This window comes from Lepus europaeus, chromosome 14 (genome assembly GCF_033115175.1).
Source record: "Lepus europaeus isolate LE1 chromosome 14, mLepTim1.pri, whole genome shotgun sequence".
In the NCBI taxonomy this organism is placed as follows: Eukaryota; Metazoa; Chordata; class Mammalia; order Lagomorpha; family Leporidae; genus Lepus; species Lepus europaeus.
The window spans coordinates 69345198-69369819 of record NC_084840.1 but is presented as its reverse complement, the minus strand read 5'-3'; the positions used below and the strand labels follow the sequence as shown (position 1 = coordinate 69369819).

General features: G+C 40.4%; 1 protein-coding gene across 2 annotated transcripts in view; it reads right to left on the bottom strand.

Annotated features, from left to right (window-relative positions):
• UPF2 (UPF2 regulator of nonsense mediated mRNA decay) overlaps nt 1-24622 on the bottom strand; it is a 131165-nt gene that overhangs the window by 77475 nt on the left and 29068 nt on the right. For both annotated transcript variants that reach the window (XM_062210910.1, XM_062210911.1), the window contains exons 5-8: nt 21377-21574; nt 18340-18489; nt 16807-16910; nt 7569-7654 (exon numbers count right to left, since the gene is read on the bottom strand). In XM_062210910.1, the coding sequence (XP_062066894.1) occupies nt 7569-7654; nt 16807-16910; nt 18340-18489; nt 21377-21574 (538 nt within the window). The remainder of the gene's footprint in view (nt 1-7568; nt 7655-16806; nt 16911-18339; nt 18490-21376; nt 21575-24622) is intronic.

Below are 24622 nucleotides of genomic sequence, written 5' to 3'. Positions count from 1 at the left end.
TCTTTACTGAAGCCTGGGAAGCAGAAGATGGCCCAAGTGCTTGGGACCTTGCACTTGTGTGGGAGGTCCAGAGGAAACTCCTGGCTCCTGGCTTCAGACTGGCCCAGCTCCCGCCATTGCAGCCATTTGGCAAGTGAACCAGCAGATGGAAGACATGCCCCCCCCCCCACGCACCTCTGCCTCTCTATAACTCTGAATTTCAAATAAATAAATAAATCTTTAAAAAATAAAAACCTCTATTCTAAGTCAACTTAAATAATACAAAAATAAACACATTTATGAGAAAAAAAGACACTAAGAAATACAACAGTACAAACTAATATCAGATGGGTGAGGAAAAACGGAAGAGAAACCAAGCTAATTTTATCACTGTTCATGCTAGGGAGCAAAAGACACTGAGCAAGCTTATAAAGCATTAAAATAAATATACAAGTCTTCCTAAAACCCATAAACACACTGATAAGACAAATTTTAAAATACAAAGAGACCACATAATTAAAGATTTCAAAAATGTAAAATGAAAGTATAACAGAACTCAGTAACATATTTTCAGCACATAACTCAAAGTAAAATTCAATAAATTCAATTCAATTCAATTCACAAAGCACTTCAGATTCAACTAAAATTAAATGACTGTGAAAGACTTAAATGAAAGAAAAGACAAAGGCAGCACCTAAAATGTAGGTTCCCCTCCCCCTAAAAAAGCATCATACAATGAAATTCAAGCCACAAAAGCATTAAGTAACACCAAGAAAGACACTTTATAATGGTAGGTGGAATTCACAATGAAAAAGCAAGTTTTATCTATACAACAAATAATAAATATTCTAAAAGCTGAAATCAAGTAAGCTACCAGGATAATTAAGTCACACTGCCCTCAGTAAGTGAACAAAAAAGAAAAAAGAAAAAAAAAAAAACAGATCCTAATAAGATAGCTATTTAATAACGTAAACCCAAAAAAATATGTTTACAGCACACCATTAAAACAAAAATCTCTTTTTAAAAAAGCCCAGGGAATGTTGATAAAAATTGACAATAAAGTTACAAAGAAAATTTTAAAAATTCCAAAATGTAAAAATAAACAATATTCTCTTCTCAGATCACAACTGTAATAAAAATATGCATTAGTAATAAAGTCATAAACAAAACAAAAAAGCTCCACTACCTGGAAATTTGAAAATTATCTTTGGGTCACAAGAGAAATAAACAACATAACTTCTAGAAAACATAAGAAATCACCTGTCAGAACTAAAAGACATAGCTAAAAAAGCTCAAAGTACAACTCATGAAATGACAGAAAAGGAATTAAAAAGGAAAAAAATAAAGAAAAGAGACCAAAATAAGAAAGAAAATAGGCCGGCGCTGTGGCTTAACAGGCTAATCCTCCGCCTTGCGGCGCCGGCAAACCGGGTTCTAGTCCCGGTTGGGGCGCCGGATTCTATCCCAGTTGCCCCTCTTCCAGGCCAGCTCTCTGCTATGGCCAGGGAGTGCAGTGGAGGATGGCCCAAGTACTTGGGCCCTGCACCCACATGGGAGACCAGGAGAAGCACCTGGCTCCTGGCTTCAGATCAGCATGATGAGCCGGCTGCAGCAGCCATTGGAGGGTGAACCAATGGCAAAAAGGAAGACCTTTCTCTCTGTCTCTCTCTCTCTCACTATCCACTCTGCCTGTCCAAAAAAAAAAGAAAGAAAGAAAGAAAATAGTGAATGAGTAGAATAATTAATAAAACCAAGAGCTAGGATTTTTGGTAAAAATACTGAAAGAGATAAACTATTAGCTAAAATAATCAACAGGAGAAAGAAAGACACAGCACAGATAAGTTATTATTTATAATGGCAGAAGACCTGAAAGTCAAAAATAGTTAAATACAACACATTCATAAAAAGGAACACTGCAGTTTTAAAAGAAAGAACAAGGGAAATCTTTATATACTGAAATAAAGGTAAGTATTTTAAGTTGCCCTGGGGCCAGCGCTGTGGAGCAGTAGGTTAATCCTCTGCCTGCCGACAGCAGCATCCTATATGGGTGCTGGTTCTAGTCCCAGCTGCTCCTCTTACGATCCAGTTCTCTGCTTTGGTCTGGGAAAGCAGTGGAAGATGGCCCCCTATGCCCCCTCATCCTTGTGGGAGACTTGGAGGAAGTTTTACTGGCTTCTGGCTTTGGATCGGCCCAGCTCCAACAGTTGCAGCCATTTGGGGGAGTGAACAAGTGGATCGAAGACCTTTTCCCTCTGTCGCTTCTCTCACTGTCTATAACTCTACCTCTCAAATAAATAAATACAATCTTTAATAAAAAAATAAATTTCCCATTGTATAAAACATGGGAAATAAGAATCTCTAAAACTTCAGGAGAAACTTTGAGAGGGTGTCTAAGACTGGAGACACTAGCTTCCTAGGGGGAGTAGTGGTAGTAGGATTGATGAGCAGACAATGACAAAGCTATTTTTCACTAAATATCATTTTACACTTCTAAGATTTGAGGCATATGAATGTATTACTAATTTTTGTAAATTGTATATGACCAACATTAATTCATCAAGTATTTTTTAAGCCTCTCCTGTGCTTAAAAGTATACTTGAGGGGCTGGCACTGTGGTGCAGTGGGTTAAAAGCCCAAGCCTGCAGTGCCAGCATCCCATATGGGTGTTGGTTCGAGTTAAGGCTGCTCTACTTCTGATCCAGCTCTCTGCTACGGCCTCAGAAAGCAGCACAAGATGACCCAAGTCCTTGGGCCCCTGCACCCATGTGGGAGACCCAGAAGAAACTCCTGACTCCTGGTTTTGGACCAGCCCAGCTCCAGCTGTTGCAGCTCTCTGAGGAATGAACCAGTAGATGGAAGACCTCTCTCTCTCTGACTCTACCTCGCTCTGCAACTCTTTCAAATAAATAAAATAAATCTTTTTTTTTTTTTAATTACCCTTTGGTGTTAGAGATGTAAAAAATTAGAAGATCTAGTCCTCTCTCCTAAAAAGCCGACCGTCTCTACAGACTTACAGGGAAACAGGCAGCAAAGCAACAATCAAGATATGAAGTGCCTGCTTCCTTCTATGAAGTCACGCTGCAAGTGCTACAAAGAGCAACTCTACCTATACAAGGGAAAGATGATGGGTTACTCAGAGGCAGCAAGTCAAATTACCAGTGGAAATATAAAGGATCCCAGAAAGCAGAGGCAATGACACCGATGTGGGGAGGGCAAAGGGTATTCAAGAAATCATTACAGGGAAGGGGTCAGTGTCCCGGCATAGCAGGTTAAGCCTCCACCTGCAATGCCAGAATCCCATATGGGTGCCATTCAAGATCTGGCTGCTCCACTTCTGATCCAGCTCCCTGCTAATATACCTAGGAAAGCAGTGGAAGATGGCTCAAGTCCCTAAATCTGGAAGAAGCTCAGGGCCCCTGATGTCCACCTGGCCTAGCTTCTGCTGTTGTGGCCATTTGGGAGGAAACAATATGTGCAGAGAGGGATATGGGAAAGGACCAACTATTGCAGAAACGTCTTTCTTGAACTCCCCAGTGTTGTCCTTTAAAGTATAAGCTGCAGGAAGGAGACCATGTTTACTTCTTTTATCACAGTGAGAGTTAAGATTATGTAACATGGTACTTAATGCCCTTTCTTATCTAGCCGATTATCAACTTCTTCGTCTTAATTCTAGCCATTCTTCCTCCTAAAGAATCCTGAATCTGTAACGATTTTTTCTTTTGAGATTCATTTTTTATTTACTTGAAAGGCAGAATTACAGAGAGAGGAGGAAGGAGAGGGAGAGAGAAAGAGAGATCTTCCATTGTTTCCTCTATCAGAAATGTTGTAACTTGGGGCCGGTGCTGTGGCACAGTGGGTTAACGCCCCGGCCTGAAGCACCGACATCCCATATGGGCACTGGTTCGAGACTTGGCTGCTCCACTTCTGATCCAGCTCTCTTGCTATGGCCTGGGAAAGCAGTAGAAGATGGCCCAAGCCCTTGGGCCCCTACATCCACGTGGGAGATCTGGAAGAAGCGCCAGGCTCCTGGCTTCAGATCGGCACAGCTCTGGCCGTTGCAGCCATCTGGGGAGTGAACCAGCAGATGGAAGATCTCTCTCTCTCTCTCTCTCTCTCACTCTCTGCCTCTCTTCTCTCTGTAACTCTTTCAAATAAATAAATAAATATAAAAAAAAAAAACTAAGAAAAAAGACTTATCTCTATAAATATAATGACAAATATTAAAAAAAAAAAAAGAGGCCGGCGCCGTGGCTTAACAGGCTAATCCTCCGCCTTGCGGCGCCGGCACACCGGGTTCTAGTCCCGGTCGGGGCACCGATCCTGTCCCGGTTGCCCCTCTTCCAGGCCAGCTCTCTGCTGTGGCCAGGGAGTGCAGTGGAGGATGGCCCAAGTGCTTGGGCCCTGCACCCCATGGGAGACCAGGAGAAGCACCTGGCTCCTGCCATCGGAACAGCGCGGTGCGCCGGCCGCAGCGCGCCTACCGCGGCGGCCATTGGAGGGTGAACCAACGGCAAAAGGAAGACCTTTCTCTCTGTCTCTCTCTCACTGTCCACTCTGCCTGTCAAAAATTTAAAAAAAAAAAAAAAGAAATGTTCTAATTTGGGATGCAGGTGGTGTAACCACTGGATCCAAGGGCAGGTGTTTGAACTAGTGGTTAAGCCACCAGCATCCCATACTGTAGTGCCTGGGTTCAAGTCCTGGTTCAGTTGCTCATTCCAGTTTCCTGCTAATGTGTACTCTGGAAGGAAGCAGGTAATGACTCAAGTACTTGGGTCCCTACCACCCACATGGGAAACCTGGGATTGAGTTGCAGGCTCCTGGCTTTAGATAAGACTGCTGTGGGCATTTGGGGAATGAACCAGTAGAAGGGAGCTTGCTTTTTCTTTCAGTCCACCTCTCAAATAATATAAACATACAGATGCACCAACACATTTGGCAATATTTATTAAAAGAAAATAAGAGGCCGGCGCCGCAGCTCACTAGGCTAATCCTCTGCCTTGCGGCGCCGGCACACCGGGTTCTAGTCCCGGTCGGGGCACTGATCCTGTCCCGGTTGCCCCTCTTCCAGGCCAGCTCTCTGCTGTGGCCAGGGAGTGCAGTGGAGGATGGCCCAAGTGCTTGGGCCCTGCACCCGCATGGGAGACCAGGAGAAGCACCTGGCTCCTGCCATCGGATCAGCGCGGTGCGCTGGCCGCAGCGCGCCTACCGCGGCAGCCATTGGAGGGTGAAACCAACGGCAAAAGGAAGACCTTTCTCTCTGTCTCTCTCTCACTGTCCACTCTGCCTGTCAAAAAAAAAAAAAAAAAAGAAATTTCCCGTGCTCTAGGCAGCCTTCTATGACTCCCCATACTTAATCAAACAGGTCTATGCCTCAAAGAACGCTGCACTCCTTCCTGATGTCTGCACTTAAAACGATTCACCCTCATCCACTCAAAACTGTAAACTAACTGAATATAAGAGTCAAGTCGATCTTGTTCACCACATCATACAGCAGACCCTTAAGAATTATTTCTGCAATGAATAAACTTGAAAACATCAGGTGGATTCCAACAAACCTAAATTACTCTCTTGGGGCCGGCGCTGTGGCACATTGGGTTAACGCCCAGGCCTGAAGTGTGGGCATCCCAAATGGGCACTAGTTCAAGACCCAGCTGCTCCACTTCCTGTCCAGCTCTCTGCTGTGGCCTGGAAAAGCAGTAGAAGATGGCCCAAATCCTTGGGTCCTTGCACCTGCGTGGGAGACCCAGAGGAAGTTCCTGGCTCCTGGCTTCAGATTGGCACAGCTCTGGCTGTTGCAGCCAATTGGGGGTTGAACCATTGGATGGAAGACTCACTCTCTCTCTCTCTCTCTCTCTCTGCCTCTCCTCTGTATAACTCTGACTTTCAAGTAAAATAAAATAAATCTTTAGAAAAACCAATGAATAAATTAGTCTCTTTATATGCAACAAAAACAAAACAGATCTATTTCTCTTGGCCTACATTTTAAGTACTTAAATATTTTTTAAATTTTTCTCTCCTCTCAAACCACAAATTGTCTCTGAAAGGAAACATTCCATTATATAAGGTAAAGATAAGAATCTAAGTTTTCATTTCAAGGTGTACATATAAAATTGAAACATATCTAACAAAACTTTAAAACTGGCACATTTTTTTTCTTTCATAATTTTACTTAAATAAGGGGTCTCATGCGTAATGCAAACTCAGATTTGCTGGAATAAAGTATATAGTTTTACATTATAAAATATCCATGAATTGTAAAATAAATAAATGTTAATGCTCTATTCACTATACTAACAGATTCTCTCTCCTTTGCCCCATAAAAAGAAAAGCCAAATACTCCTATTAATTTTGCAAACAAGAGACACCAAACACTGTGAAAGAAAACTGACAAGGGGGCCAGCACTGTGGTATAGCAGATAAAACTGCTGCCTGCAGTGGTGGCATCCCCTATGGGCGCAGGTTTGAGTCCTGGCTGCTTCACTTCTGATCCAGCTCTCTGCTATGGTCTAGGAAAGCAGTGGAAAATGGCCCGTGTACTTGGGACCCTGTACCCACATGGGAGACCCAGAAGAAGCTCCTGGCTTCAGATCAGCATAGCTCTGGACGTTGCGTCCATCTGGGGAATGAACCAGCAGATAGAAGACCTCTCCCGTCACTCCCACCCTGCTTCTGCCTCTTTGTAACTTCGAGTTTCAAATAAATAAATCTTAAGAAAAAACAAAACAAAACAAAACAAAAAACTGACAAGCAGTGATTTGGCTTCGTTGATAAATCTTAACATTATTAAGAGATCATGAGTCTCAACCACTCAACGAATGAATGGATCAAATCAAAAATCTGTTGAAGAAATCTTAGGAGAAACCCCTCAGAATCCTTATCTTTTGGGCGAAAGGATCTATCTTAGCTATACTGTATATAAATTATAATAGTTAACAAAAATCTTTACTCATAGAAAGAAATGGATCTTCTCCAGGTTCCTATAGTTAACAGTCTACAAGGGGTCTTGCAATGTCCAGGTGAAGCAGGATATTAATTTAGTGAAACACAAAGCACTGCAAGTCTCTAAAAGTATTTTGGAACTGAATATATTCTTGAATTACTTGCAACATAATAATGAGACTTTCAGCTCTAGTCAATGAATCTTCAGGCAAACTATCTCAACTCTGGCCCACCATAATTATGCAAATAAGTTGAAATTTATCATTTAAACATAACTCCAACAATTAGCCACACTAAATTTTTATCTTTACACAAAATAAAAACTGTACAAAAAATTATACTACTCATTACTTTTTCTCCTCAGAGGCAAAAATGTAAACCAATTGCTTCTAGTAATTATTGGTATTATTATTCTTAAATTATGTTTATTTTTAAACATTGTCTCTTAAAGTACCACAAATATAATGGGAAAGATTTCCATTAGTGCTAACAAAGAGCAAAAATCAGTGAAAAACAAGGTCTAGAAAATGTACTACAAACAACAATGTCTACTGAAAGAATGGTTGATAAGTTTAAAGAGAGAAACAAAAACTTTTTATCATCACATGGTAAAAAGACTAACACAATACTTTTTATTATCAAATACCTACCTTTGTCTAGGAACTATGAAGAGTGCCCGTACCAACTTCTTCCTGTTTGCTTTTGTGTTCATGTTCATGCAAAAATCCATTGCTGCCTATAGGAGAAAAAATCAAACTTTTTTCTTAAAAAACCTCATTCTAGCTACTGAACCCCTGCTTACTAAAACATTTTCACTTGTTTCTAAACATTTCAAATGGGAGTAGTATAAACATATCCCAAAATAAAAGATGTCCAGATTCTAAGTCCTCTCTCCTTATGTATCTAAAAATATATGCTTCATATCTTCTAAATGCAACCTAGTGTTGTTGAAAATAGACACTCAGGTGGGGTAGCCTGAAGACCTACCAGGAGATGTTTGGCAAATAACTATATGAAAAGTTCAGTCAACACCCTCGTTAAAGATGAATAAATCAATGTTAATATCAGAAAAACCTTCTGATAGAACTAAAAAGTAGCAAGAATAGTTACCAAGAGTCAAGAAACTAATGCTAATAAAGGTGACCAAAAAACAATAAAGAAGAATTAAGAATGAAAGGTATAGATTATTCATAGGGAAAATTAAGACTAAAAAAGTACTAAAAAGATATGTGTGCTGACAATCAGATTTTGGTAACTTAAATCAAAGAAACCATATATACACAACACAACAAAACAAGACAAGACAAAACACATCATAGGACTATAATGAACACCCTCAATTGCTATTTAGTACGGCAATCTACCACTGTATACTGTCACAACAAAACTGTGTCTGGTATTCATCAATATATTACATTTGATGTAAGCATCAAAGAAAAGCTGAGAAAAGCCTATGCTCTAGAAGTTTTCGGAAAATTAAAATATGAGTAATTGGTATTTTTTAAATACATGTGTAAATATAAAAAATATTGGGAAAACAGCAAGTTTAAGTTCTACTTTACGAACAGAATGAGGGGGTCAGTGCCATGGTGCAGTAGGTTAATCCTCCACCTGCAGTGCTGGCATCCCATATGGATGCAAGTTCTAGTTCCAGCTGCTTCTCTTCCAATCCAGTTCTCCTATGGCCTGGGAAAAGCAGTAGAAGATGGCTCAAGTGCCTGGGACCCTACACCCACGTGGGAGACCAGGAAGAAGCTTCTAGCTCCTGGCTCCTGGCTTCGGATCAGTCCAATTCCGGCCATTGCAGCCATTTGGGGAGTGAACCAGCAGAGAGAAGACCTTTCTCTCTGTCTCTCCCTCTCACTGTAACTCTGCCTCTCAAATAAATAATAAATAAAAAATCTTTAAAAAAAAAAAAAATAGAATGAGGGCCAATACTGTGGCATAGAAGATTAAGCCTCTGTCTATAGTGCCGGCATCCTACATGGGCTCCCTACTAATTCAGGTCCCTACTAATGCAGCTGAGAAAATAGGAGAAGATGGTCCAAGTGCTTGGGCCCCTGCATCCATGTGGGAGACCTGGAAGAAGCTCCTGGTTCCTGGCTTCAACCTGACCCAGCCCAGGCTGTTGTGGCCATTTAGGGAGTGAACCAACAGATGGAAGATCTACCTCTCTCTCTCTCTCTCTGAAACCACCCCCCCGCCATATCTCTCTGCATCTCTGCCTTTCAAATAAATAAGTAAATCTTTAAAAAAACAAAAAAACAGAGTAAATGAAGTAGGCATTTATTACAGTGGCTAGGATACCACGTGGGATGACTGGACCCCATATAAGAGTGTGGTTCACATCCTGGCTACTCCACACTTTTGATTCACCTTGCTACTAATATGCATCATGGGAGGCAGCAGAAAATGGTTCAAAGTACTTGGCTCCCTGCCACCCATATGGAAGACCAGGATTAAGTTCCAGGATCCTGGCTTCCACAGACCCCAGTCCTGGCTACTGTGGACACCGGGGAAGTGAACCAGCATATGCAAAATCTCTCCCCATCTCTCTTAAATCTATCTTTCGAATAAAAGTGAAAATAAATTTAAAAATAAAATAAACTATCATCAAATATATTTGAGTGTGTCAAATATTTCCTTTCATAGGTTCAAATGACTATCATTAATTATAATCGTTACACTGATTTGAGGATCAGACACAAGTAAAAGACGCTCAGACTGGGGCAGGCACTGCGGCATAGTGGGATAAGCCTCCACTGGCAGCACCAGCATCTGACATGGGTGCCAGTTTGAGTCCCAGCTGCTCCACTTCCCACCCAGCTATCTGCTATGGCCTGGGAAAACAGCAGAATATGGCCCAAATCCTTGGGCCCTTGCCACCACATGGAAGATCCAGAAGAAGCTCCTGGCTCCTGATCAGTCCAGCTCCACCCATTGCCCCATTTGGGGAGAGAATCACTGGACGGAAGACCTTTCTCTCTGTCTCTCCCTCTCTCTGTCTACAACTCTACCTCTCAAATAAATTAAAATCTTAAAAAAAAAGCTGGAAGTCAAAAAGAGTATATATTACACACATGCGCACACACACCCACACATACACAAGATCCTCAATTTTAATGAACTGTAAAGAATTTCTATTCTTGCGGCCATGTAGTGGCATAGCAGGTAAAGCTACCACCTGTGATGCCAGTATCCCACATGGGTACTGGTTCATGTCCCAGCTGCTGTACTTCCAATCTAGTTCCCTGCTAATGGCCTGGTAAAGCAATGGATATTGGCCCAAATACCAGGGCCCTCGGCACTCACATGGGAGACCCTGAAGAAGGTCCTGGCTCCTGGCTTTGACCTGGTTTGGCACTGGCATGCCTTTACTTGGGAAGTGAACCAGCAGATGGAAGATCTCTCCCTGCCACATCTCTTTCAAAATAAATAAATAAATAAATAAATAAACCTTTTAAAAAAATTCTATTCTTCACTAGTAAAGCAATGCATTAAAATGTTTCCCATCATGAGGCCGGTGCCGTGGCTCAATAGGCTAATCCTCCGCCTGTGGCGCCGGCACACTGGGTTCTAGTCCTGGTCGCACCTCTTCCTGTCCAGCTCTCTGCTGTGGCCCGGGAGTGCAGTGGAGGATGGCCCAAGTACTTGGGCCCTGCACCCACATGGGAGACCAGGAGAAGCACCTGGCTCCTGGCTTCGGATCAGTGCGGTGCGCCAGCCACAGCGGCCATTGGGGGGTGAACCAACGGAAAAGGAAGACCTTTCTCTCTGTCTCTCTCTCTCTCTCACTATCCACTCTGCCTGTCAAAAAAAAATCATAAAATGTTTCCCATCTGATTACAACCTCTATTGGAGTAAGTGGCACAACTAATTTTGATTAGATTTAAACCCAGGAAATGAAACTGCAGAGTATTCAACAAGATCTACACTGTATGTCAGCATTAGTTAAGACAGTAAAATTAAAATTTTCCTGCTTATAAAGGTAGTATAAAAATGCTATTAAATTTTACATCTTGTAACAGCCAGTTTATTACAAGAATAACAAAGAAAAAAGCTGAAAATACACTAAAGACCATTCAAGTAATTCACCCGTATGAAACACTGAAAAATTTCCCTTGAGAATGTGTAAACTCCTAAGGCAGAGTGAGGAATAAATATTGTTAGTAGTTTAACAAAGAAAAACACCAAAGGTCATGTACTCAGAAAACTGGTTAGCACTGAAAAAATTTACCCCTCTAAAACCTCTGAAATCAACAATTTCAAGAAAGGTAGTATTAAGAAAATGCTTGCATGGCTATGTTTCAACATAAGTTAGCAAACATACTACAAATAAAGACATTCTTCAAAAATGATTTTTGAGAATTGCCCTTTGAAATACAATACTTTGTATAATCTTCCTAAATGTTACAAAAGAAGATAATAAACATTTTTCTTATCAAATAATCAAGGGTCAGTTAGACACACACAAGGTACTATTTAAAACTCTCCCAAAGTGGGAGCTAGTAAAGCATGTCAATGCTTGATCCACAGAGTAGGCGTTCACTACATGATTAGGAAAGCTGCCAGAGGTAGTAAATTTAATAAATTTAAGGAAATTAGAAAAAAGGAAAAAGTTTCACACATGCATAAATTCTTAGATTTATTCTTAGTATATTATTCTTATACTAGTTCCTGCTAGATGGGAAGAAGTGGAAGCAAAGGATTCATTCTCAGTAGTCATATGGAGTACCCCTGCTGCTTGTCAATTCAATAAGATGCTTTTGAAAAACATGTTTCAAGTAAATGAAAGAAAGTCAAATCTTTTTTTATCCTATCAAGTAAAAATAAATTCTCCTGATCATCAAATGCATGCAGAAATAACCATTACCATGAGTGATATTCACTACTAAAGTTGCCTAAAAGAATTCTTCACTTTGGGATATAAATATACAACTAGAGATGTTGAAAGGAGACAAGTAAACCGCTTGAAGTGCACAACCACAAACACTGACATAATGGCCTTCCCAAGGGAACAAGAGACTACATATGAGTGAAGAGATGCGGCCACAAACCATCTGAATGTACACTTTAACTGACACCACTTCCAAAGTGATTATCCATATTTTTCAATCAGTTGATTTCAGAATAACAATGTGTGGGGCCGGTACTGAGGCGTAGGACTCCACCTGCAGTGATGGCATCCATTATGGGTGCTGGTGTCAGTCCCAGTTGCTCCACTTCAATCCAGCTCCCTGGGAAAGCAGCAGAGGATGGCCCAAGTACATGGACCCCTGCACCCATATGGGAGACCTGGAAGAAGCCCCTGGCTCCTGACTTCAGCCTGGCCCAGCCCCATCTGTTGCAGCCATTTAGGGAGTGAACCGGTGGATGGAAGATCTCTCTCTGTCTCTCTATCTGTGCCTTTCAAATAAATAAATACTTAAAAAAAAAATAATAATCAACATAATAGATGGAGGCACAAGTGAAACTTTAAAAATATACATCAGAACAACTGGCAACATTATGTGAAACGTAAGTTTTTCTCCATTTTCAAAAATACTGAAATAAAGCATTTTTGATTGTGACCAAAAAAAAGAACCAATTCACTCCCTCGGAATTATGGCTTGAGGAATTAAAATCTAATGAAATATTCATATAGACCTTTAACCAAACTTTTCCCCCTTATATTAATAAACAGAAGGAAGGAGAAACATTCACACCTAATGGCTCCATGTACACAACACAAAGAATTTTAAATTGCTCACTGACAAAAAATGATAGGAAGAATTTCTTATTTTGTACTTTCATTCTTATAATTTTTAAAATTTAAAAACAGGGGGCTGGTGCCGTGGCTCATTTGGTTAATCAATCCTCTACCTGCGGCGCCAACATCCTATATGGGTGCTGGGTTCTGGTCCCGGTTGCTCCTCTTCCAGTCCAGCTCTCTGCTGTGGCCCAGGAAAGTAGTGGAGGATGGCCCAATTGCTTGGGTCCGTGCACCCACATGGGAGACCAGGAGGAAGCACCTGGCTCCTGGCTTCGGATCGGCATAGCTCCGACCATAGTGGCCATTTGGGGGGTGAACCAATGGAAGGAAGACCTTTTTCTCTGTCTCTCTCACTGCTAACTCTATCTGTCAAATTAAAAAAAAAAACAAAAAGTAAAAAGTTTAAAAACAGGCTTGAGGGGCAGGTGCAGTAGCATGGTGGGTAAAGTCGCCACCTGCAGTGCTGGCATCCCATGTGGGCATCGTTTCAAGTGCTGGCTGCTTCACTTCTGATCCAGCTCTCTGCTATGGCTTGGGAAAGCAGCGGAAGATGGCCCAAGTCCTTGGGCCCCTGAACCCATGTGGGAGACCTGGAAGAAGTTCCTAGATCCTCCTTTCAAGTTGGCCCAGCTCTGGCCATTGAGGCCATCTAGGGAGTGAACCAGCAGATGGAGGACCTCTCTCTCTTTATACCACTGCCTCTCTGTAACTCTGCCTTTCAAATACACAAATAAAATCTTAAAAACAAAAACAAAACAGGCTTGGGTGTTGTGGTCCACCAGTTTAAGCTGCCATCTGGGATGCAGACATCCCATATTAGAGTGCCAGCTCAAGTCCCAGCTATTCTGTTTCCAATCCAGCTTCCTATTGATGGGTCTGGGAAGACAGCAGGTGATAACTCAAGAACTTGGGTCTCTGCCACCTTCATAGGAGACATGGATGGAGTTCAGGGTTCCTGGCTCCCACCTGGCCCAACCCTGGCTGTTCTGAGTATTTGGTCAGTGAATCAGAAGACAGAAGATATATCCCAAGCCCCAGCCCAATTTTTCAAATAAGTAAGAATTAAAAAAAAAAAAGTTTAAAAGTATGGGGCTGGTGCAGTGGCATAGTGGGTAAAGCCGCCACCTGCAGTCCCAGCATCCCACATGGGTGCTGGTTCGAGTCTCAGCTCTCCACTTCCAATCCAGCTCTCTGCTATGGCCTGGGAAAGCAGTAGAAGATGGCCCACGTCCTTGGACCCCTGCACCCATGTGGGAGACCCAGAGGAGGCTCCTGGCTCCTGGCTTCAGGTCGGAAAGGCTCAGTTCTGGCCACTGTGGCCAATTGGAAAGTGAACCAGAGGATGGAAGCCCTCTGTTTCTCTCTCTGCCTCTCCTTCTCTCTGTGTGTAACTCTGACTTTCAAATAAATAAATCTGTAAAACAATAATTAAGGACCCAAAAACTTTGTTTATGTTGGTTACACTTAACAGCACTTACTATACTAAAAACTAAAAGAAAATTCAAAACATTAATTCACTTAAAAGTAGCAGTAAATATTTCATGAAGAATACTTTGTCCAAAATAAGATTTAGTGAGAAAAAAATGGCAAACTCGCATTTAAAAGACATGTGGAAAGGCTGGTGTTATTGGCTAACAGGTTAAGCCGCCACCTGCAACACCAGCAACCCATATGAGCACCCATTCTAGTCCTGGCTGCTCTACTTCCAATCTAGCTCTCTGCTAATGTGCCTGGGAAAGCAGTGGGGGATGGTTCAGGTGTGTGGGCCCCTGCAATCACATGGGAGATGCAGAAGAAGTTCCTGGCTCCTGGCTGAGGTCTAGACCAGGCCTGGTCCATGAAAGCCATCTGGGGAGTAATCCAGCAGTTGGAAGATCTCCATCTCTCCCTCTATAACTCTGCCTTAAGAACAACAATAAAGACAGGTGGAGGGAACAGGCATTCAGCCGAGTGGTGAAGATATCTACATCTGGGGGCCAGTGCTGTGCTGTAGAGGCTAACCCTCTGCCAGCAATGCCAGCATTCCACATGGTGCCAGTTCAAGTCTTGGCTGCTCGTCTTCTGATCCAGCTCTCTGCTTATGGCCTGGGAAAGCAGTGGAAGACTGCCCACGCACTTGGGCCCCGCACCCGCATAGGTGACCTGGAAGAAGCTCCTGGCTCCAGGCTTGGGATAGGCCCAGCTCTTGTTGTTGCAGCCATTTGGGGAGTAAACCAGGGGATGGAAGACCTCTCTGTCTCTCCCTCTCTCTCTGTATCCCAAATAGATAAATAAAATTCTTTAAAAAAAAAAAAAAAAGATATCCACATTCACACTGGAGTACCTAGGTTCAGTTGCCAGCTCTGGCTCCTGATTCCAGCTTCCCACCAGTGTAGATCCTGAGAGGCAGCTAGAATGGCTCAATTAACTGGGTTCCTGCCTTCCAAAGGGGAGACTTGGCTTGCATTCACCTGCTCCTGGCTCTCACCCTGGCCTAGCCCTAGTGGGCATTTGGAGAGTGAACCAACAGGTGGGAAATTCATGTGCGTGTCTAATAAACACATACATAATAAAAGGCAAGTAGATTAGTTTAATTATACATTTGTTTCTTTTGGATGATTTACAGTCATGTGATGCTTTACGACAGGAACATGAGTCTGAGAAATGCACTGTTACATGGTTCTGTCCTTGTGCAAACACCACAGAATATACTTACAAAGACCAGGACCATGACAACATCACTGGCCAATATAGTCTTAGGCAACCACTGGTATATGTGCAGTGCCTCTTTAACCAAAACATCGTTATGCAACACATGACTATATATGAAGAAAATCAGGCTTCACACATACACATAGCTGGAAAATGGAGGTTTTTGTAAATCCTTTACAGTAATCATAGATATTTCTCTTTAATACTCCATTAAAATGTGAAAAGTGTGAGTTCTTAAAGTTTTTTGCAAAATGGAATTATTAATAAATGTTTCATGCTATGTTATAAATTAAAACACATTTATCTATGTCATACTTGGACAGAGTCCTTAACAATCATGCATGTTTTTTTAAGATTTTTATTTTATTTATTTAAAAGTCAGAGTTACACAAAGAGAAAGGCAGTGGCAGAGAGAGAAAGAGGTCTTCCGTCTGCTGGTTCACTCCCCAGTTGGAAGTGAACAGCTGGAGATCATGCATGATTTTTAACACTGTATACTGGTTACTTAAAATAACAGCTCATTGAGATATGTATGCTCTTTTAAATGCACACATTATTTTAAAATTACATTAATATCACACCAATCTCATCAGTAGTCTCTTCAGATAAAAATTCACAAGCTGTCAAACTTATGGCAGAAGACTAAGTTTTCCAGAGTTCTAATTTTTGTTGACAACTCAAATTTGATCCTTGGTAATAAATACTTTTAACTGATTTCATTGAAGTTTGTTCATTTAAATAGTATCTGTTAAATATCCATGTTTGAATATACATGGTTTGTATATCATTTTTTCCAAGTAAAAATGGTATTCAAAGTTCAGCTTACAACTCATTCACACAACACAAACTTGAGACAGAGAGTTTTCCATATCCTTCCCATTTTGTCAGATTAAAAGGACATATATACAAAGACTAAAATGTAATAAAACCATTCATTTTTCTGGATTCACCAAAATTTTTAAATGAAACTGGCATTGTTCTTGTCATCACAAAGAATGGCAGTGAAGAGCACATGGTAATAATAGTTTGGTACCACTCCTTCCTGCATGCTATAATGCCAGCATCATCATCCACCAGTGCTTTTGCAAATGTGAAAAAAAAATCTTAGTATGATTATGAACAGCTTTGACCTAACAGACATCTTGAAAGTGCCTTGGAAAGCCACCAGGAGTTCACAGACCATATTTTAAGAACCTCTGATCTAAAACTATTTCCCAAATTTCGGGATCCCTATATGAAAGTGTCAAGCCAACAGGATTCTGGAGCCAATTCCACTCTCAAAGACAGCAATCAATATGTGGCTCCAACTTTATCTGTTTATGTTGGATTCTCATATAAGACTTCATGAAATAGCTCAAACAGTCTAAAAAACCAATGACATACCTAATTTGAGGACTTCTATAAGGTCTATGTGCTTGAGTAAAATTACACACAGATAACAATACCTTGTCTATCAAATCTCGGTTGACACAATTGGGCAATTGCTGGAGGAAAGCATCCACTATGAGCTTGAGATGAGACCCAGTGCTGGCTTCTTCATCTTCTTGTTCTAATACAAAATAGGTTTTTTAAATAGATTAAAAAAAAAATACACCAAGAATATCTAAGATAAAAAACACTCAATTACTCATATAAGTTATTTGGAACTACATCACCTGGAGCTATTTTTATACTCATGAAAACATTAAGCATTATTTAGGATAACTACTCTAGAAAGTTTGGGCATCTCTAGAATCATAACCATGTCACTTTCAACTATCAACTACAAAAAAGGCAAACTTTTTGCACTACACACAAAACCTTAATCATAAAATGCATGTACTGGGGCCACACTGGGCATAGTGGGTAAAACTGCTGCTTGCAGTGCTGGCATCCCATATGGGTGCCAGTTCAAGTCCTAGCTTCTCCACTTTGAATGAAGCTCTCTGCTATGGCCTGGGAAAGCAATAGAAGATGGCTCAAGTCCTCAGGCCCCTGCACCCACATGGGAGACCCAGAAGAGGCTCCTGGCTCCTAAATCCTAATCAGCCCATCTCCAGCCATTGCAGCCATTTGGAGAGTGAACAAACAGATGGAAGACCTCTCTCTCTTTCTGTAACTCTCTGCCTTACAAATAAATAAATATTTAAAATTAAATATAATAAAATGCATGTACTTTTAGAGTAAATTTTGTTATTTTTATCTGCCTGGTATCCCTTCCTCCAAGTTCTTCAATTAATAGCACTCTCAACTCTTGCCTTTGAAGAACAAAGTCTCCCTGATTTGGTGTCCTTCAATCAAACAAAACACCATCATTCCTCTGGGCTACATGGGTAAGCATGACACAGGATTAGCCAACCTCATTATGATATTTCTATGCGTAAGCAGACTGTGGGAAAGTAACTCTTTCCCTCTGATGTCACAAGCTGGTATGAATCAAGCCTGGGTCTGCCTCCAGCCATATCTACAATCTCCACTTCATGACACTGGGAAAAGAGAATCTACAATGGGGAAAAAACCAAGCCAAAATGCAAAAAAGCAATAATTACAGGAGTTATCCCTCTAAGAAGCCTAACAGTAAATAGTATTTTTCTATTACTGCATGTGACTCAGACAGACATAAAATGAACATAAACTAATAAGCTATTTCTATTTCTATGCCTCAACCAGTTTAGAATGATTTCAAATGTGTTTATGCTAAGTCTGCAAGGGCTGTGTCATAAAATTAATCAGGACAATGCAAGTTACCAGAAAAATATAAGATAATCTTTTAAGGTATTTAGAATTAAGATATTTAGAATGTATATTATCACTAAAACTTATATAATATTCATATTGGAAATGTACTGTTTTATTTTAAATCAAATTCCAAAAAATTAATAGTCTGAAAACAACAGAAAAACAGTTTAAAAAACATAGAATTGCAAAGATCTCTATTTTAGGGAATAAATAGCTGTGTAAAAACTAATCAAAAATAAAATTGTGAAATAATCCTTTACCTTGTTCATCAAGAAGTTTCTTTGTAAGATCCTCGGCTTCATCTCCACCCTCTAATTCTAACGTGTCATCATTAATTTCTAGATTCTCCAACTCAAGTTCCAAATCATCAGGACTTGAGACCTCCTTATTATCCTTAGATTCTTTTGCCTCTGTTTAAAAAGAACAAGTATATCCGAATTAAACAGTCTTAGTGAAAGTTTGCTGCAAAAAATAGGTAACAAAATTTACCCCACTTAGAACCTACGCATAAATCTGGCAACAAAGTGGAATATCCAGATTTTATAAAATATCCAGGTTTTTATAATACATTATGCTCACTGAAAACAAAGACCATATAACCTCTTTGATTCTGTACGACACCTGTTAACTGAAGAGATAGAAGGATGGATATATGGAGAAATACATGACATGAGAAACTTCCAAAGATGAAGAAGAAAACATTGAATAGATAAAGTGGATATAGACTGAAAAGGGCCTCAAACTCAATTATGAGTTCAGACTTCCTGCTATGTACATTATGACTTTGGCTGGGTTGTGAACAGAGGGTTAACATTTAAATTGATTGATATAAAAATTAACTTAGCAGCAATATATACAGTAAATGAGAAAGAACAGATATAAAGAGACCAATCAGGAAAATATCCTTATCATTCAGCAGTATGGATTAAAGGATATCATGAAATGGTATCTCACAAAGGAAAATGATAATTGATAAAAGGCTAAATAGGAAGGCTGAAAAACGAAAGAGAAACTAAACTTTGGTTCAACAAGATTGGTAAAATGTTGATTGTTGAAGCTAGGTGATAGGTAAATGTACATTCACTACACTAGTCTTATTTTTGTTTAAAAATATTCATAAGTAAAATACAAAAAGCAAATTTAAAAATCTGAGCTCAAAAATTTAGGCTAAAATTATTTCTCAGCTTCATCTTTAATATTCTTTAATTTCCTAATTTCTGCACTAAAAGGAAAAATGTCTGATACTTGATGTTATACCAAATTTGGGAAAATGAAAGCTCTAACTAGTATGGACTAATATTGTTATCTCTAAATTAAGACAGCCTGCTGTTTTCCCATCCATTCATCTTTTGATTCGAGTAACATTTCTACAATATGCTTGATATTACTCTAACCACCAAGGATACAAAGACCAAAAAATCCTGCCTATGTGAAGCATGTCATTTATTTACTTCTTAAAGTTCCTTGATATCTAACTATCAAATTTTCTGGGGCTGGTGTTGTGATGCAGAGGGTTAGGGCACAGCCCACAACACCAGTTCAAATCCTGGCTACTCTGCTTCCAATCCACCTTCCTATTGCCTCTGGGAAGTCAGCAGTTCAAGCCTCTGCCACTGACATGGGAGACCTGGATGGAACTCCAGGCTCCTAGCTTCAGCCGGGCCCAGCCTAGTCATTATGGCCACGTACAGAATGAACAACTGCATGGCAACTCTTTCTCTGTCATTCTGCCTTTTAAATAAATAAAAGGGGCCCTTGAAAATAAATAAAATTTGCTGATTAATCACTATATATTCAAAACTATGCTGAGCTACTGGATATTCAGAGAGAGTCTAAAATGTAGCCCTTATTATCCAGAAATTCATAATATTTCTGAGGAAGTTAAACTCAAATGCATGAGGGAGTCAAAGGGATTATGAATGCGGAAGGTTGTAGGCAGAAAACAGAACAATGTATGAAGGCCACAAGGCAAGAAGACTGGTTCCAGAGAAAGAAAAATAGAAAATAAAGCGTAATGTGTAATAGGTACAGCTGTAGTGGCAGACATAAGACAAACTATGCAAAGCCCTAGGAACAATGTTAATAATTTTAAATTCAATTCCAAGTAAATGTAAAGCCACAAAGGTTTCTTAGGTAGGAGAGTAAAATTAATCTTTAAGAATGCGGAGAAGTTGGGCGTAGCTGGTAAAATGCTGCCTACAATGCCCACATTCCATACAGGTGCCAGTTCAAGTACTGGCTGCTCCACTTCGAATCAGTTCCTTGATAATGGTCTGGAAAAAGCAGTGGAAGATGGCCCCAGGGTGTGAGCCCCTGCTATCCACGTGAGAGACAGGGAAGAAGCTCCTGGCTTTGGTCTGACCCAAATCGGATCCTTGCAGCCACCTGAGGAGTGAACTAGTAGACAGAGATCTTTCTCTCTTTCTCTGTTAACTCTTTCAAATATATAAATTTTAAAACAAAACAAACAAAAAAGACATAGAAGGAAACAAGAGCAAATACAGGGTGACCAGGTAGGAGATGTTACAGTAGCACAGGTTCAGAAAGGATGGTAACTTAGAATGATAGCAGTAAAAACAAGACAAATCTGAAGAAGCATGGTATAAGTGGCATTCAGCACCTTTTACTTTATTAATTATCTCAAAGTTCGTGATTTCTACAAAATAATTTGTTTACAGCTGGCTATAATCTAGCTAGAAAGAGCATTTGATAATGAATACTACAGAGTTAACGCTTTCCCTATCTTACCAAGATCTTACATGACTTCATTATAGTATAAATAAAGACTTCTTTTAAATCATATTAACTAGGGCAGGTGCTGTGGCAGAGCAGGTTGTCGCTTGGTATATCCACATCCTGTATCAGAGTGCCACTTCAAGTCCTGGTTGCTCCACTTCTGGTCCAGTTCCCTGCTAATGCAGCTGAGCAGATAGTGGATTATGGCCCAAGCATTTGGGTCCCTGCCACCCATGTGGGAGCTCCAGATGGAGTTCCAAGCCTACAGTGGTTATTGTGGCCACTTGGGGAATGAACCAGTGGGTGGAAGATCTCCCTTTGTCTCTCCCATTCTGTCATCTTGCTAACTAAATAAGTTTTCATTACATAACATTTCATTTCATAACATTAAATTTCATAAACATTTAAAAAATATTCATATTAACTTAAGTGTAACAGCACTGGTAAAAGCATGTCAAGATCACCCTTTAATATTCATAAACTGGTAACTTTTTTGTTTTTACAAAAACTAAAGTTCATTTTTCTAGGATTTAATGTAAATTTTTTTTCTCTAGAACTTACCTTTGGAATCCTCTTTGTTGGAATCTTTATTTTGACAACTTTTTTCATTGTCTTTAAACAAGATGGCTGGAACAAAAGCTTTCAAATCAATGAGATTCTCATAAAAATTCCGAGCATCTTCATCTTCCCATATACCACCTTCCAAGTCATATTCTCCAGGTTTACCAGGTGTAAATATATCAATTCCAGGTCCATGCTCTTCAAAAAAATAAAGCCACAGGTAATTAACACCATTTCAGGTACAGCATACTAAATATGACATGAGAAGATGCCTTATAATTTCAGTTTTATAGCTATTCAATCTTAAATGTTTAAACTGACAGGGTTTTTCAATCGACAAGCACTTGGGGCTGTACATGTTACCTTCTTTAACATCAATTCACAAACTGTGCATTAAGGGAAGCCCTAAAGCAGAACAGACCAGAAGACAGCAAAGGATGAAGACACTCTTCTCTTAAATTTGTTTTAAGTAACTAATATGATATTAAGGAGCCAAATGATAATATTGAGTCTACCTTCATGAAACTACTTAAAACTAAACTAAAAATGGATAAATATGGCTTTTCATAAACCATCCAGTTTAAAGTCCCACTTACCCCACAAAGCTTGGTAATACTCAAGCTGCTGTTCCACTTATATATACCACTTACACCTTCATAAATACACCATAACCCCTTAAGCATCTCGGGGCTGGTGCTGTGGCACGGTGATCAAAGCTGCCACCTGCAGTGCCAGCATCCCATATGGGCACCAGATCAAGTCCTGGCTGCTCCACTTCTGATCCAGCTCTCTGCTATTGCCTGGGAAAGCAGAGGAAGATGGCCCTAGTCTTTGGACCCCTGAACCCATGTGGGAGACTTGGAAGAAGCGCCTGGTTCCTGGCTTTGGATCGTTGCAGCTCATGCTGTTGCGGCCAATTAGGGAGTGAAACAGTGGATGGAAGACCTCTCTCTCCTGCCTCTCCTTCTCTTTGTGTAACTCTGATTTTCAAATACATAAATAAATATTTTTTAAAAAAGCATCTCTCCTTTGAATAAACATTGTTACATAGTAGTTTGCTGTAAATATTAATCTACTGATAATCAACTAGAAAAGAATGGAAGAAAGATGAAGAAAAATGGGGGCCGGAGTTGTGGCATAGCAGATAAGGCTGCCACCTGCAAAGCCAGCATTGTGTATGAGAGCTGGTTAATGCCTCAGCTACTCCATTTCTGATCCAGCTCCCTGCTAATGGCTGGGAAAAGTAGTGGAAGATGACTCAAGTGTTTGGTCCCCAGTACCCATGTCGGAGACCCAGATGAAGCTCCTGGTTTCAGCCTGGCACAGCCCTGACCGCTGTGGCCATCTGGAGAGAGAACAAAAAAATCTTCAAAAAAAAAAAAAAAGATGAAGAAAAACTTCATAGAAAATGCCTATAATAAAAAAACTATACATGGATTTCAAGTTTTCTTGTGTGTGTGGCTTAACAATAATCCTTTAAATTCCACTTTTCCACAAACTTGGTCAAGTATCCTCATATGTTCTTTGTGTAAAAAAAGTCTGAACTGGTGCCTATCAAACTGTTAACAGTTACTTTGGACAACAGAAGGGATCTAACAGGAGACTTTCACCTTAAACACACTGAATATCTAGAAATAACCAATGAGCTGTGGGACAATCTAATAGAGTTATAATTGAGTCCCCATAGGAGAGGAGGCAAAGAGGGAAACAAAATACATCTTTTAAAATATATTTTATTTCTTAATAAAATTTTAAAATAAGATTTTCCAAATCTGATAAATACAAATCAAGGAAGTTCAACGAATCCCAACCCAAGAAACATAAAACACACATCATAATAAAGTGGCTTCAAATTAGTGACAACAAAATCTTTTTCTAGCACCCAGAGAAAATAATGTTCTTAAACAAACAAAAAGAAAGTAACAGCGATAGCCGCTTTCTCCAAAAAAAAGCAAGCTAAAAGACAAAGGAGCAACATTTTTCAAGTACTGAAAGGAAAAGAACTCTCATCCTCACATATTCGACTTGATGAAACAGCTTTTGGAAGCAATGGACAATATCTAAAAATACTTAAAAGCCATTTAACATTAGAAGAAAAATTAGTTCAAATTTAAATATGACTCTAAGTCATATTCAAAAAGACAATCAAGAAGTAAACCAACAATACAAAAGGATGATAAGCTTATGAAGATTTTCTGTCTAAAGTATCACACAGGGGCCAGCTTTGTAGCAGCAGCATCCCATGAGTCCTGGTTGCTCTGCTTCTGATCCAGCTCCCTGCTAATGTGCCTGGGAAGACAGCAAAGGTGACCTAAGTATTTTGGTTCCTGCCACCCATTTGGGAGACCAGGATAGTGTTTTGCACTCCTAACTTCGGCCTGGCCAAGACTTGGCTGTTCCAACCATTTGGGGAGTAAACCAGCAGATGGAAGGTATCTTTCTCTCTTTCACTCTGTCGTTCTTTCAAATAAGTAAATAAATCTTTTTTAAAAAATTACAATAAATAGGGGCCAGCGCTGTGGTGTAGCTGGTAAAGCCACCGCCTGCAGTGCCAGCATCCCATATGGGCGCCAGTTCTAAACCCGGCTGCTCCTCTTCCTATCCAGTTCTCTGCTATGGCCTGGGAAAGCAGTAGAAGATGGCCAAGTCCTTGGGCCCCTGCACCCATGTGGGAGACCTGGAAGAAGCTCCTGGCTCCTGGCTTCAGATTGGCGAGCTCTGGCCATTGCAGCCAATTGGGGAGTGAACCATCAGATGGAAGACCTCTCTCTCCCTCTCTGGCTCTCATTCTCGCTCTGTGTAACTCTTTCAAATAAATAAATAAATCTTTTTAAAAAATTACAATAGGAGCAGTGCCATGGCTCACTTGGTTAATTCTCCGCCTACTGTGCCAGCATCCCATATGGGCACCAGGTTCTAGTCCTGGTTGCTCCTCTTCTAGTCCAGCACTCTGCTGTGGCCTGGGAGGGCAGTGGAGGATGGCCCAGGTGCTTGGGCTCCTGCACCCGCATGGGAGACCAGGAAGAAGCACCTGGCTCCTGGCTTCGGATCAGCACAGCACCAGCCCAAGCAACCATTTGGGGGGTGAACCAATGGAAGGAAGACCTTTCTCTCTGTCTCTCTCTCTCTATATCTCTACCTGTCAAATAAAAAAAAAAAAATTACAATAAATAGATTAAGAAAGGTCTAAGCAGCTTGCCAGAGGCAACATAAATTCTATGCTAAAACTTCTTTTCGAGATACTAA